The sequence below is a fragment of the Zootermopsis nevadensis genome, unplaced genomic scaffold, assembly GCF_977971745.1.
Source record: "Zootermopsis nevadensis isolate Lab colony 2312 unplaced genomic scaffold, Znev_1.0 Znev_ptg000094l, whole genome shotgun sequence".
Lineage (NCBI taxonomy): Eukaryota > Metazoa > Arthropoda > Insecta > Blattodea > Termopsidae > Zootermopsis > Zootermopsis nevadensis.
In genome coordinates, this window is record NW_028259225.1 from 257,197 (window position 1) to 272,616 (window position 15,420).

General features: G+C 38.9%; 1 protein-coding gene across 8 annotated transcripts in view; it reads right to left on the reverse strand.

Moving 5' to 3' along the window:
• CLIP-190 (Cytoplasmic linker protein 190) overlaps positions 1-15,420 on the reverse strand; it is a 99,084-nt gene that overhangs the window by 63,350 nt on the left and 20,314 nt on the right. For all 8 annotated transcript variants that reach the window (XM_087341855.1, XM_087341859.1, XM_087341858.1 and 5 more), the window contains exon 2: positions 4,345-4,645. In XM_087341855.1, coding sequence (XP_087197981.1) covers positions 4,345-4,465 — 121 coding nt within the window. In that variant the 5' untranslated portion in view covers positions 4,466-4,645. The remainder of the gene's footprint in view (positions 1-4,344; positions 4,646-15,420) is intronic.

The following is a 15,420-nucleotide window of genomic DNA, read 5'->3' on the forward strand; positions in this document are numbered from 1 at the left end:
TAATCTAACCTAATATAACCTAACTCAACTCAACTTAACCTAAAACCGTGGTAATCTCTCCCATTCATAATTGTCGTTTAAATACTCAAATTTCATACCAAGAGAACAGATGGGTGGAATTAGCTGAAAGTTTGTATGAACATCATGCCACTGTTAAGTACATTAAACACGTACTTTTTATTTCATATACTTTATAATACTGACGCAAGGTAACATCAAACTCACGAGGTGGCACATTGGTGACACAAGCAGCCACGCTCACTCCGTGCATAATCCATCCTCACCCGACCATCCAAATCGATGTCTGCACGCTTTTCCTAATTACAGGACAATCATTTCCAATTTGTTCGTAAAACTTATTAATTTAGAAGTAATTTTTGAAAATAATTCTTTCAGACTGCAAATACAGCGACTAAATAAGGCTGAAAAAATTATCATTGCTATACACGAACTCATTCGTGCATACAATATAAGACATTTTAATGTATAATTACTACAACGAAAACAGATATTTTAATTAAATTAGTTTGCGATCTTTAATTCCTTCTGAACAGTGAATCCTGCAAATAATTTAAAAATTACGTAACTGTATTTCGATATCTAGGGGTCAGATGCCAATGGTTTCCAGTTGATGTTGTTCTGACAGCCCCACTGCTACGAATCTGCATACCGATAATACACGTCATTTTTCAAACATAATCAATTATTTCACTTGTACTACATAGCGGGATTCACACAGAACTTCCACTTGCTAACTACCTTTCCTAGGCGGTGTCTGCAATCTTATGAACGTATATGATCAATGCAGTCACCTGCAAGTGAAATATTATCAATATTGAATTTATATTTCGTAATGGTATTGTCAGGGTGATTAAGCCGAGAAGAATGAGATGGGCGGGGCATGTGGAGTGCATGGATGGGACAAAAGGTGTGCACCGGGTATTGGTGGGAAAGCCTGTGGGGAAGAGACCGCTGGGGAGACCTAGACGTAGATGGGAGGATAATCTCAGACGGGATCTATGGGAGATAGGAGTTGAAAGAAACTGGATTTTGTTGGCCCAGGACAGGGTTCGGTGGAGGGCTTTGGTTAATTCGGTGATGAACCTTCGGGTTCGGTAAGTCATCTAGTTAGTTAGTTAGTACCGCTACACGCCATGTAGGTCGCTTGGGGAGAGAGATATAGGTCCTACGCATTTTTGACCTCGGCACTAGATGGGGTGAGTGGTCAGCATCACGCCCCGGCCGCGCTTAACCCCCGGGAAAATACCCTGTTACCCATTGGATAGGAAGCTGGATGGGCCCAGAGCCGGTCTGGTCACAGATGCTAGAGCAAAAATCCTTTGCCCTCGTCGGGGATGGAACCCCACTCGTCAAGTCCGTATACTGACTGAGCTATCCCCGCTCCTCCACAGTGTAATACCGTGTTTAAAAAAGTGATAGTGGAACCACGGTTCCGGAGAATTTGACGTAAATACGTCTATACGGAAAGGAAGTTTATATATTGGCTTTATTCTAAATATTTCCTTTATACATGCTTTACAATTGAGATAAGTTTGATTAAGACATTGCTTATTTAACTTGAATTAGTTACGCTTAAAATGGGTCTGTGGTAGATGAATGTAATGTAAAGTAATGTAATGTAATGAAATATAATGTAATGTAATGAAATATAATGTAATGTAATGTAATGTTTCCTAGGTAACAACAATGCTAAGTAAACAGATGACGTTTTCTAAGTAACAATAATGACGAGTAAACAGAGGAGCGGGGATAGCTCAGTCAGTATATGGACTGGACGAGTGGGGTTCCATCCCCGACGAGGGCAAAGGATTTTTGCTCTAGCATCTGTAACCAGACCGGCTCTGGGCCCATCCAGCTTCCTATCCAATGGGTAACAGGGTATTTTCCCGGGGGTTAAGCGCGGCTGGGGCGTGATGCTGACCACTCACCCCATCTAGTGCCGAGGTCAAAAATGCGTAGGACCTATATCTCTCTCCCCAAGCGACCTACATGGCGTGTAGCGGTACTAACTAACTAACTAGATGGCTTACCGAACCCGAAGGTTCATCACCGAATTAACCAAAGCCCTCCACCGAACCCTGTCCTGGGTCAACAAAATCCAGTTTCTTTCAACTCCTATCTCCCATAGATCCCATCTGAGATTATCCTCCCATCTACGTCTAGGTCTCCCCAGCAGTCTCTTCCCTTCAGGTTTCCCAACCAGTACCCGGTGCCCACCTCTTGTCCCATCCATGCGCGCTACATGCCCAGCCCATCTCATTCTTCTCGACTTAATCACCCTGACAATCCTGGGGGAGCAGTACAGATTTTTAAGCTCATCATTGTGCTGTTTTCTCCACGCCCCATCGTCTACCCTCTTAGGCCCAAATATCCTCAACACCCTATTCTCAAACATCTGCAATCTGTGTTCCTCCCTCTGAGTGAGAGACCATGTTTCGCACCCATACAAAACAACAGGCAAGATTATTGTTTTGTATACTTTAATTTTCAGGTTCTTAGAAATCAGATGGGAAGACAAAATATTTTAAACTGAGAAGTAGCAAGCATTTCCAGAATTTAATCTCCTCCTAACTTCCTCATGAGTGTCATTTTCATTTGTTATTGTTGTTCCCAGATATTTGAACTTTGTAACCCTCTCAAAGGATTTATTAACCACCCTCAGACAATTCTGCCTGCCCATCTGCTGACGAGATACTAACACGTACTTAGTTTTTTCTGAATTTAATTCTAGCCCCACCTGTCTACTAGCCTCTAGTAAAACTTCTGTGTTCCTTTTTATTGTATTTATGTTGTCACTCAATAAATTAATATTATCAGCATATTTCAATAGTTGATGTGTCCCATTCAGATGCAAACCTTTCTGCCTATCTTGGACTTTCCTGATGGCATATTCTAGCGCAAAGTTAAAGAGCACTGGAGACAAAGCATCTCCTTGTTTTAGACCATTCTTGATTAAGAATGTCTCAGATACATATTTACCTACTCGAATTTTGCTATTGGTTTCATTTAAGCACATTTTTATTAGACTCACTAGCTTCTTTGGTATACCAAATTCAATAAGAATATTATATAGCACTTCTCTCTTCACAGAGTCATAGACTTTTTTGAAATCTATTAATAATTGATGTACGGTCCCACTGAACTCCCATTTTTTCTCTAGTATCTGACGAATGCAAAAGATCTGATCAATCGTTGATCTGTTTCGTCTGATGATCCCCAATAATTTCATTCGCATATGGGGTTAATCTTGCCAAAAGAATCTTTAATTGAATTTTATATGACGTTGATAGCAGAGAAATTCCTCGGTAATTACCACACTCAGTCTTGTCCCCCTTCTTATGAATAGGAATAATTATGGATTCCTTCCACTGTTGTGGCATCTCTTCCTTATCCCAAATTAACTGAATAAGCTTATGGATCCTCATATGCAACCCTTTGCCACCTGCTTTAATTAATTCGGCCGGAATCTGATCAATACCTGGATATTTATAACCTTTCAACTTCCCAATGGCTGCTTAAACTTCATCTAAACTAGGTTCTGGCACTAACAGTTCAGCTGTAAGTATTTTAATCTGTCTAATATCACCAGTCTCATAAACATTTAAGAGCTCGCTAAAGAAATTTTTCCAGCTATTCACAATACTTATTGGATCTGTAAGCAATAAAAATTGTGAATAGGTGGAAAAATTTGCGGTACTGCTTCACTTAAACTGTGAAGAGCTTGTAAGCAAATTTCGTTGCACCTTGTTTATGGCCCACTAATCACATTCTCCTAGATTACATGATCAAGATAAAATATGTCAACCAATATAAATCGGGAGGATCCTCATATAGTACAGGTACTCGCTGGTTTATGTAACAGTTGTGTTCCAAAGGAAAGACGCAGAATGTGAAACCACATAAATGATAAAACTCTCTTCTCCCCTCGCATTTTTCCTCTCTACTCTACTTCTCATTCGAATAGCAATTCACACTAAAGCAAGCGCTTTTAGCCGAAATTGGTCTAAATTAGGTGAGTGCATTAAAATGAAATCTCACTGAAGCCGATAATATACTTGAACAGATTATGTAAACACATTTTCAAGAAAGCGGCCTTCACAGTTCAGCTGTAGACGTGCTCTGCTCCACGTCCAACTTAAGTTTTTTACAGCGGACTTAAACTGTAAGATAAGGTTCTTAAATACCCAAACACATGCTAACAACAATTAATACTAATAAATAAGAAATACTATATACTGCAATTACATATCAAATATACATACTTAAATGCTGCAGTTGATGTCTCTGCTGAAAAGACAACAGTAAAGACTGTGTACTACTTACTGGCTCTCGCGGACGGAGTAGCAGCCAATGGAAGACTTGGTTTTGGTGTTACTGTGCACGGCCTGCTGATTTTAGTGGGTGGTTTCAACCCTGACGGTTTCGGCAGCCCAGCTGAACTCATGTTTCCGGCATTATCGTTCTCTTAGGGCGTATTTCGGTAATTAATTCGTTAAAAAATAGTCCCTATATGAATTGTTTCATGTATAATACAAAGGAACACTAATAACAAAAAATTCCGCTAAATTAAGAACTTCATCACGAATGACAAAACGTGGTCGTGAGTGGAACGCAGAAACAAGACCTGAAAAAAAAAAAATAAATAAAGTTAGTTTTGTACACTGTTCTAATGCGTCCGATCACAAAATGAAAGCACACATCATGCATACAAACAAAATCTGTTTACACATTAAATAATGAATTAATGTTTTTACCACTAATGATGACCTCTTGAGGTCGAAACGAATTTGGCACAAAGGGTTATTTAATGTGTAAACAGTTTTTGATGCATGCATGATTTTTATATATAAATACACTGCACGGTATGCAAGGTTTTAAGGTAGACTGTGTTTGTCCGTCATACCTTCGAACCGAAAGAAATGATTTCGATTACATTTGGTACTGGAGAACCTGCGCTATAAGTTACCGAGTTAATCTGAATTTCGTTGTAATTGGTAAAATATCCTAACTAGCTACATGGTTTACGGGAACCATAGGTTCACACCGAATTAACCAAAGCCCTCCACCGTACCCTGTCCTGGGCCAACAAAATCCAGTCTCCTTCAACTTCTATCTCCCATAGATCCCGCCTGAGATTATCCTCCCATCTACGTCTAGGTCTCCCCAGCAGTCTCTTTCCCTCAGGCTTCCCAACCAATACCCGGTGCACACCTCTTGTCCCATCCATGCGTACTATGTGCCCCGCCCACCTCATTCTTCTCGACTTAATCACCCTGCCAATACTGGGGGAGCAGTACAGATTTTTAAGCTCATCATTGTGCAGTTTTCTCCATACCCCATCATCTCCTTTCCTCCTCAACACCCTATTTCAAAATACCTGCAATCTATGTTCCTCCCTCAGAGAGAGACCATGTTTCGCACCCATACAAAACAACAGGCAAAATGACCTCTAAGTTTGGTAAAACTCAAGTCTGACTTTAATTTCCCCAAAAGCGGCTCATCGTACAAAATAAATTAGTGCATATGCACAGAGTTCTGATGAGATTTGCATCAGGGTTCGCATCCTTTTCAGATCAGGGGTGACATTAGCAATTTTCTTACCGACTCGTTGGCCATTGTTATAATAGAGGATAATTTATCAAAAATGTTACTAACTTATTATTGCAAACAGGTTAGCACATTACTCAGGAACTATTTCATTATCGAAATCAGTAATTCGTGAGATATATGATTAAGCTTTCAACATCAGGTTGAAATTATGCTTTTATAACTTTCATGCATCCTTCCATGTGTCCATCAAAAAGACATGTCCTAGCAAATGGCTTGACGTTCATCGTCATGCTGAACAGTTGTTCACAGCGGTAGGTACCGCCAAATACTGGCTATTAATATGGGTCGCAAAACTAAAAAACTCTGTCTTGTTTGCAATATCAGATAGCTCCGTTATTTAAACAGTCTTTAAGTTATTGTAAAATCGGAACTCTCCTTAATTTATCATTTGCCACTGTCCAATACGTAATTAAAAAATTGAAGATAACGAATTTGATCGAAAATAATAAGTGATCGGGCCGACACGTGTTACTGTCTACAAGAGATTCCCGGTATCTTATTCAACAAGTGTCTAGAAACCCCAAAACAATTGCTTGAAAACTGGCAGAAGACCTCGCTACAGCAATTGGTAAACACGTCAGCTTTCAGACCATTCTAAATCGCCTCTGTCGAAGTGGTTACAAATGAAGAGCGGGAAGATAAAAAACTCTCTATCAATGAATGAAACAGGAGGAATCGGTCGGAGTTCGCACGCGCCTATGTGAACAAGCCTATCGACTTCTGGAAAAGAGATTTATTCTCTGAAGAGCGCAAGTTCGACATATTTGACTCTGATGTGGGAGAACTTGAAATCGATGAAGGGACTATGATTGCTAAGGGATATGTAAACATACTACTGGGTAATTTAAAGAAATGTTCGCAAATTATAGATCCAAAACTTGTATTTGTTTCAACAAGATAATGACCCTAAACCTAAACACACAGCCCGTATAACCAGAGAACGGCTTTTATATTACGCTCGTGGGTTTCTGGAAACGCCTCCACAATCTCCAGGTATTAATCCGATAGAAAATCTCTGGTCACTTCTGGAATCAAGAATTAAGAAATGCAAATGTTCGCGATGACAAATGCTAATTGAAAATAAGAAGAAGGAATTGGATAAAATAAGCTAACAAGAACGACTAGCGTTGTTAGTTCGATGCCAAGACGACTTCAGGCAATAACTGATACTAAAGTTCTTCATACCAAGTACTAAATTTGTTTATTCTCAAGAATATTTAAAAAAAACTGTTGTAATTTATACGTGTATGAATAATTTTTGGACTTGAATAAAATGTTTTTTTTTAATTTTATTTATATTACATGTTGAGTTATGATATTTTTGACGTTATATTTACTCTTCAACAATAAATGTTTTATAAGTGCATCGCTAATACGAATTTTCTCTATGTAATAAAAAGGAATAAGCAAAAGAACATGGTGTATGAATACTTTTTTAACCACTGTTGGTGTCAGATGTATGTATATTAACAAAACGTGAGACATTGGCCTTTGGAAATACACGTACATTTTGAATAATATGCCTTTCACGTTGACATTTCTAGATACATTGTCTGCAGGTATTTTGCCTTCGCCTTGAACTGACCAGTCATGGAAATGACCCATGCGCAGTTTCTACATTTAACCAGCTCTACCCAGAACAGAACAAACTTCACCGTTGTTTATGCGCAGTTTTCAAATCGTAGTTCAAAAGTGGATATTGTAATTATTTGTTTTTTTGTGTTACAATGAAGCCATGAACCATCGATGATTGAGCAAATAAAAAAATATTTGGGATATTATGCCTAAAAAATACTAAATGGACGTTAACTTCAGCAATTCTGTGATGCAGCATCCAAGTGTGTATTCTTCAGACACTTTATATTCGTTCATCTGTCACTTTTGTACATAGTCACCCAATGTTTATCGAGCTATGTATATACTTTGGGCGCATGCGCCCATCTTCGGATTCGATGTTTCTACGTAGCTACGGCACACTTTGTTTAAAGACCAAGAAATATGATTATCCTTGTTGGTCAATTTATAACACATTCTCTAACATATTAAGTGTTTGCTGATAAAATGTTTTTTCTTCTTTAAGTGGGTTAATTAGAATTATTAAGCCTGTAATCCTTCAAATCTCTTCCAAGAATTGGTCTTTCCATCTTTTCTTGTGTTGGAAACAAAAGAGAAGAATAAAGGCTCAATATACATAAGCCCTTGTGTCAATATTTATTCGGGGGTGCCATATGAAAATTGTGGCAGCATCAGTAGTAGCAATATTAATAAAGATTAAGGTATTGGGATACACTGCTGTAACAACATACTCTCAGTACCATCCGCCAGCGCACTCTTACGCCATCTACTAGCAATTTCCTACACTAATAAAGACGACACTAGTAAAAATAACCACGTGAGACGCAGTCGGTGACTGTTAACACTATAAAAATATACATCCTGTGATTGCTACAGTTCCAGCACGCCACAGAATGTCGAATAGACGAGTTTTCACCAACACAAGAATGCGTATATGTTTCAGGAAGCAATGCTAGTTAATAGCAGTACTTGTACACACTTCATTTCCATTCACTGAGATAACTTAATTTTATTAGATTCATTCAGTAATCACAAGTACAAAGGCATCACAGTTTCGGTTTCATGTGTTTTAAAAAAGTAACTTTCTCTCATATTAGCGTCACTCGTTTAGTTATAATGTCAACAACAATGATTGGAGATTGTTAAGTGAGCGGTTCGGCTCTATTTTAAAGCATTACCTCAGAACTGTTCTGATGTCACAAAGAAAACATTCAATCCGGATACGAGGTTTTTAAGATCACCTTCGTTGCCTTCCAAACAATGAAGCAACTCAGTTTGCTTTGACGCAAACGCGGAAACAGTTCAACATTTTCACCTCGTCTTTCAAACAGTCCACACTGTTGTGTCGCAAATCTATTACTGTCTAAATTAATTCAGCTGTAATATTTGGTATAATGTCTAACGTTTTTCCTCACACCGCCCTAATACTTCTTAGGACAATATGCAGCTGGATAACAATGCCTGAGAAATACAACAAAAATCCCACTAACAGGCTAAATTTGATTCTGGCATCCTGCGCTGTCACCATATCGTCTTTTACAGTACGTCACCAACGTTTCGGCTGAACGTACCGCCACCATATTCAGGTAAGAAAATGGAGGCTTCATAGTCTTGTACATGGATACCAACATCATTCAGAAACGACAGTTTTGCAAGACAACACGGCCTACCATGAAGATGGAGGCGAACGTCTCTCCGGGACATTTGTAATAACCTAATAGACGGTGTAACAATCCAGCAATCCACATTTCAACCGCCCTGAATGCGTGAAATCTCAAATAGACGTATTTACTGGAAAGACGTATAACGGCAGTACGTGCCTACTGTGAGAATGTCCGTCCGCGAATATTTAATCCCACAAACTATGGACTGACAGAATTAGCTTACATACAGTACGTAATGTTGGCATCAAAAGTTATGAATCGAATTTGATTTTGGCCAGCGGCCTATTGAATTATGAGTGTTGCATAAACGATATTTCTATTTCTTCAAATAAATATCAAATAAAATCTATTTCAGTGCACAGACAAAGAAGCTAATGAGACCTATCACACTGGCAACGCGTACGAGGCTTGGGTTTCCGATGCATCAGCACTGGAATCGTGGATTCGTATCCCACACACGACACGAATGACCGCGTTCTTCTCTGCTGAGCTGTCCTGCGTAGGCAGAGGCCTCGCGATGTGCTCACCCACCGTCCAGGAAGTCCTACGAAATGTCCAAAAGTACCCGTGATTTAAGAATGAATTCTCACTTGCAAGATGACTCAAGGCCCAATCCATAAAACTAGAAGAATAAGAAGATGAGTTCAACAGTTCATTTGCATAAAATTTGCTGTACGACAAACCCTCTTTTAAATAAGCCTACGAGTACTTTTAAGTTTATTTTACTGAATTTTAGGAAACAGCAACGCGAATGGCGTAAACGTGCGTAGGCCCTATTTTGTTCTGGCTTAAGATTGTTAACAACGCTGTCAAAAGCTCAGACTAAACAACGTGGAGTGACAGGATTGCTAAAATATGACTTGGAAAGAGTGTGGAAGAAACGGCTATGGTCTAACTTACGACCCTATCACATTTTCCTGGGCGGAAGGGGCGGGCTATAAAAAACGCAAGGAACTTCAATCAAGACATCCGATATTTAAACCCGAAACCTCTCGTACAGGAAGCACTCGGCTGCGACGTTCGGAAAATTCTTTATCTTTTAACTCTATCCGCGTGCTTTAATGAGACTAATGACAAAATGGGAGTTAGAAAAATGAATTTCTCTGAAAAAAGGAGCAAGCAAAGAACAGGCAGGATCTCGGGGTTGCTCTATTTCCGTAGTAAAATTTATAGTCTTCATTTTCATATGACAAACAGGGGCGCTATTTATCAGATTTCTACATTCTTCGAATCAGAATTATTTGGTCGCAATATGGAAACACGCGTTCGTTGATATTTATTTATTACTGATCTCTCTGTCATCAGCTGTGTCGAAATGATGCAAACAATCTAAACAACCTTATTCAGGCTTCAAAATCTAACCAATCCTTACCAAAACTGTACACCAGCATGCACAAAGTTCAACTGGCCAGTGCTGTTTTTTTTTTCCTGAGAATTATATGAAACCTGCAGGAAAAACACACAGTTGCCTAATAGTAAATCAGGTAGTATACATAACTACGCTTTAAAATGTTAAGTCCTGAGATAAGATTGGAAATGTAATAGTCTGATCACGTCAGTGCAACAATGACTTGCAAGGTCCTGAAACATGATTAAAAACTAACCTCACTGGGAATTAAACTCCACAAGCCCGCAGCGTAAGCAGACACGCTATCGAGTAAAGTATCGCAGACACATTAAGTAGCTTCATCTCATCGGAATTAAAATGTAACTTTGAACAAAGTGGAAAATAAAATCGTTGAAAACACATAAACAGTGGAGTGACGACACCCAATATTTTGGCCATATTAAAAAAACCGGAGCAAAATGTCGACCGGGTTCCTTGTTGTCTGATAAGATACTGCACGCCCTGCATTCGTCTTCACTGATTTAAAGCTGTTAACACAGTTATAACCGCACATTCAGCAGCGATGCTTAATTGCAGCCGGAACAAACTGTAATAGACATTGTGAATGTGACGACGTGGGCACATTCCCATATTCCTGCTCACATGAGGTATGTCAAGGACATCGGATATAAAATGTTTCCCTAATAGCCTGCATATAATAAAGCGTGAATGTTACGGTTTCATTTGTGTGACCCCGTCAGACCAGGTTAGCACGGCAGTATCACGTCTCGCGTTTATTCAAGAAGTATCCGGGCAGCACATCCGGCTGGCCACGCAAACTTTCATGGACAGTTCAGAATATCACATACTCTGTAAAACAGAACTTTCCGTGAACACCATTCATGATCATCTTCACATTTCCGTTGCTGCCACTTAATTAATATCTGCAGACCGTTCCAATGAGGTCTACTGAAAAGCGAAAATGTGCTAATTTTATTGCAAAGTGTCTCTGATTCGATGCCAACCGCTGCCACTAAACTGAAAATGCATAATGAAACGATAACAAAACGGTGTAACGACAATCCATCATGTGAGAACGACATCTCATACAATCGACAATATGCACCAACATAATTTGTGTAACAAATTAAGAAACATCTAAAACCTTTCGAGAATAACCACTAGCTAACTGGTTTTATGAGAAAAAAAGACACTCTACACAACCCAAGGACTAAGAGTTTTTCAATTATTATAATATTTCTAAACATGGTTCCCGTGCCGCATTTTCATTATAAAAATATGTTATGATCACCGAAATTCTGAATAGAACGCAATGACTTTATAATTGTTATACATTTCCTGCATAAAAAAGAAACTCTTGGTTAAAGTTCAATGGAGTAGTTTCGAAATTGTGTGCAGCCACACACAACAGACAAATGGTATACACCTTGCTATTTTAAGAAAGGGGGACTTTGAATTTCATTTTACGCACAAATTAAACATGCTTTGAATCTGGAGCGACAGTAGTTCGGGCACCTTCTCCATGGAGTTCGCTTTCTTAGGCATGTACCAACAGATCACGCAGAGAACCCAATATTGGCAAATCTTTATGATGAATGGCCGCTATTTTAATGTGAATTACGGTTTCTTATTAACACTAGTACATGTGCTCCACATATTATATTGTACTGTACAGGATACAGGTCACTTTACTGGTAAAACGTGCGGCTTGAATCTGAATTGCTTTTGATGACTAACAGGAATGCTACAGCAGTCCGCAGTTAGCGTTGCCCCACATGGGGTCTTTTCTTCACAGTTATGAAATGATATTACGTAGAACAGCTCACATGTTTCGTCGAATTCACAGCGTCCCTACGAATTAGCAAGTTCGACTAACACTGTTGCGTAACCGAGGATGGGGGCAGAGAGTAAAAGCCCCTACCTCACCACTTTTATTAATGAAACATACGTTGCTTAGAAGAACAAGGAGTCTCAAAGTTCAAGACGCACACCCAGAGACGACAAATCGTAGGAAAAAATAAACTGAGAATTTTATAAACCACGGAATCGGATCACAAATGCCAAATTGCTACTGAATTTACAAAAAATCTCAGAGACTAATGGCCGCAACGTCCTCAAAAAATAAAAATAATAACGATTTTTTCTATTTCAAGACTTTAGAATCAACGAGCATTTCACTTATATACGGTATTGGATAACCTCCGGCAAGGTGTTTTTTATGAGGTTCGACTCGATATTGTATAAAGCATGTGCAACAGTGCTCTCTGATCCCACTCCCATAATTTATTACCTTTTATTCAGAGAATCCATAGATCCTAAATTTGGCTAAGAAACATCGCGTATCGACTATCTGTAAGCGATCTGCCATCACTTGACACACACTCCCTTACGAATGTAATTCCGTTCCAAATTGTGGCATTAGCCTGTTCTAGAAGCAAATATTCGCACTTGATACTGAATTAGGCTCAAATGAAGAGTACGTCGGTCAGGTAGCAGACATGAGGTGGGAATCCCTCTCCATGGGCTGCAGCCTTGACGTGGTGAGAGGGCTTGCTTGCCTCTTTGATCTTGAGGAAGTCCAAACGATGGGCCTTCACGATCAAACAGGCCAGACTAATGGCAGACCACTTGAAACAAACTTTCTATTACACTGAAGAGAGTCTTCATTCGACGTCAAGCTCCTAATTATAAACGAACATGTAATATTAGACAACATTAATATTAACGTGTACTTCTAGCGTGAATTTTAAAAAAGTTATTACAGAAAATGTTCATTAAACATGTGCAGAAGAGGCATTTAATCAGTTGATTTCAAATACTGGTGAACTTCTACTCTTTAATTTTGAGGCTTACATAACAAAGGCATGAATACAAGACGAAGGATTCAAATTACAGTTTAAATTATTTTATTCTGAGTACGATAAAATACAGTCAAACGAATTGTTTGTGATAATACACAGCTGCATCCCCGAAAAGCCTCCGAAACTTGTCATAGCCCAAGTTAAAACAAAAATAAAAAGCTTCCATTTTAAGCCACACCGAGGTATTCTAATAAAGTATCCTCTAAACTTCGACAAATAACATTTGTTAGTTCGTTATGCTGAATTTCGAGTGTCGGAATGTGAAATTTGCATTTATAAAAAGTATACAGTGGATTCCGGTTAATTAGGACACATCGAAACTAGAATACTTTGACTCAATTAAGCGAAGTTCCACGTAAAGAGATAAAAATGTTTAAATCAAAAGACAGACTCCAGTTCATTGAGTTCATTCATTGAGCAACATACTGTAAATGAATTCTGGAACAAATGGTACAGATCAAAGAAAAATATTTACGCTAAAAACAATTTCAATTTAATATACTCGTATGTATGTAGTTCTTAACAGTTAATGATGTTGGAGGAATTCATCGAGCGTACCTTGCCGTGTTCTCTTGATTGGCTGCAACTGAACAAAATCAGAGCAGGTACCTAGTGCATATATAGCACCGCCTTCATTGCCTTCCTGCATGAAGTAGCGTCGTAATCATGTCTTAACGTAATCACAATCTTTCTATTAAAATTCTTAATCATCATTCATTTTAGTATAATTTTCGCTCTATAACGCAGCTTTCTGCCACCGCCGCAAGGTTGGCCAGGGGCAGTTTCTTGATGTCGCGCCCGACTTTTGGAGCGGCTATCAGCCACCCTGGCCCAGGACTGTGTCGTAACACTATCCGCCCGGGGCAGGAAATAAGACAGAATGGTTGACTTCCCTTGCCAGAAGACTGCCATATCCCAGTAACCGTCTTTGGCGGACACCAGAGCAGCCTCACCGGTCAACTTCCGTCCAGACCCCAAGCAGTAAACAATAGACGCCATACATCATATTTTTCAAGACTTATAGCCCATTGGACAGTATACAATTACTTTAAAAAAAATAATAAAGGTACAGTGATGGGCCCTCGGCTATACCGTCGATACTCTCCCCTACAACGAGAATCGATTCCTGTCTCTAAAACAAAGAAATTACGGGGATCTGCGATAATTTCTAGGAGGCTCAGGGCCCGACACAGCTGGGTTAAGCCCCCCGCCTTCCTCCAATATGGTTTAATAGTACCTTTTTGTATGGAAACCAATGGATTCCGTCAGGTTCAAGAGCACACCCACAGGTAAAAATTCTATGGGAAAAAAGCAACTTAAATGTCAGAAACCGTAAGTTTGCAAGCTCAGACTTCCAAAAAATAAAAAAAACGTGTCAAACTGCAATTAAATTCACCTAATGAAAGATAAAATAAACAGACCATACGCCATAAAGCCCTTTAATGAAAGTATAATCAATTGTGGCCTATAATATCAAATAGATAGTTAACTTCAAATTCTTCTATAAGAACCTTAAGACAAAATGCAATTTTCGTTCTTTGCTACGTTCTAAAATGGTGGATTTTACTGAGCCACTTACAGAATATACATATAAATGCCCTACAGTTGTAACCGAAACTTCAAAATGAAAGCAAGCTGCCTCTAACTTGATTACTTCAAATAAACTTGCAGCAATGGCGAATTCTGATTACTTTCTCGAAAGACCCATTAGCCAATGAAACATTCTCCGAAATAGTTCAGTATTAGGGTTAGGTATATTTACACATACTAAATTCATAAGGACTTTCTACAATAAGAGCCTTTAACACATGTTACTTGGTCGAGGTTTACAGGAAGGTACGCGCGCACACGTGTGTGTGTGAAAATATGCTAGCACAACATTTCAGATTATAAAGAAGAAATGAACTGTCATTAAGGCTAAAAAGTCTAGATTTTCGACTAAAATAATACCTCTTTGTTTTGATAGAACTTTCTTTGTTTAGAAACCACATCCATTACGCAGTTTTAGTTATGCTAGTGGATTACCTTAACACCAATAACAAAGTGTGATATTTCCCTCCTAAAAATATGCTTCACAGACAAATTCATTTTCTTTTTCATCTGCAAAGTCGGTGTCATAACATTCTTTTGCTTGCATACGTGGGCAAACCTGTTCCTTACTGCATCAACCAATAGACCAATTCCCATTAAAATCAGAACAGCCGTAATCATGTTCTAGCTTTTCAATTTCAGCACGTGTACAGTGTGTGAGTCGAAAGTCAAGGTACTCGATCAGTGGACTTTGTTAGTCCGAGCTTCGATCTCCACCTCAAAAAGAAAAAACACGAAAGTAAAATGGAAT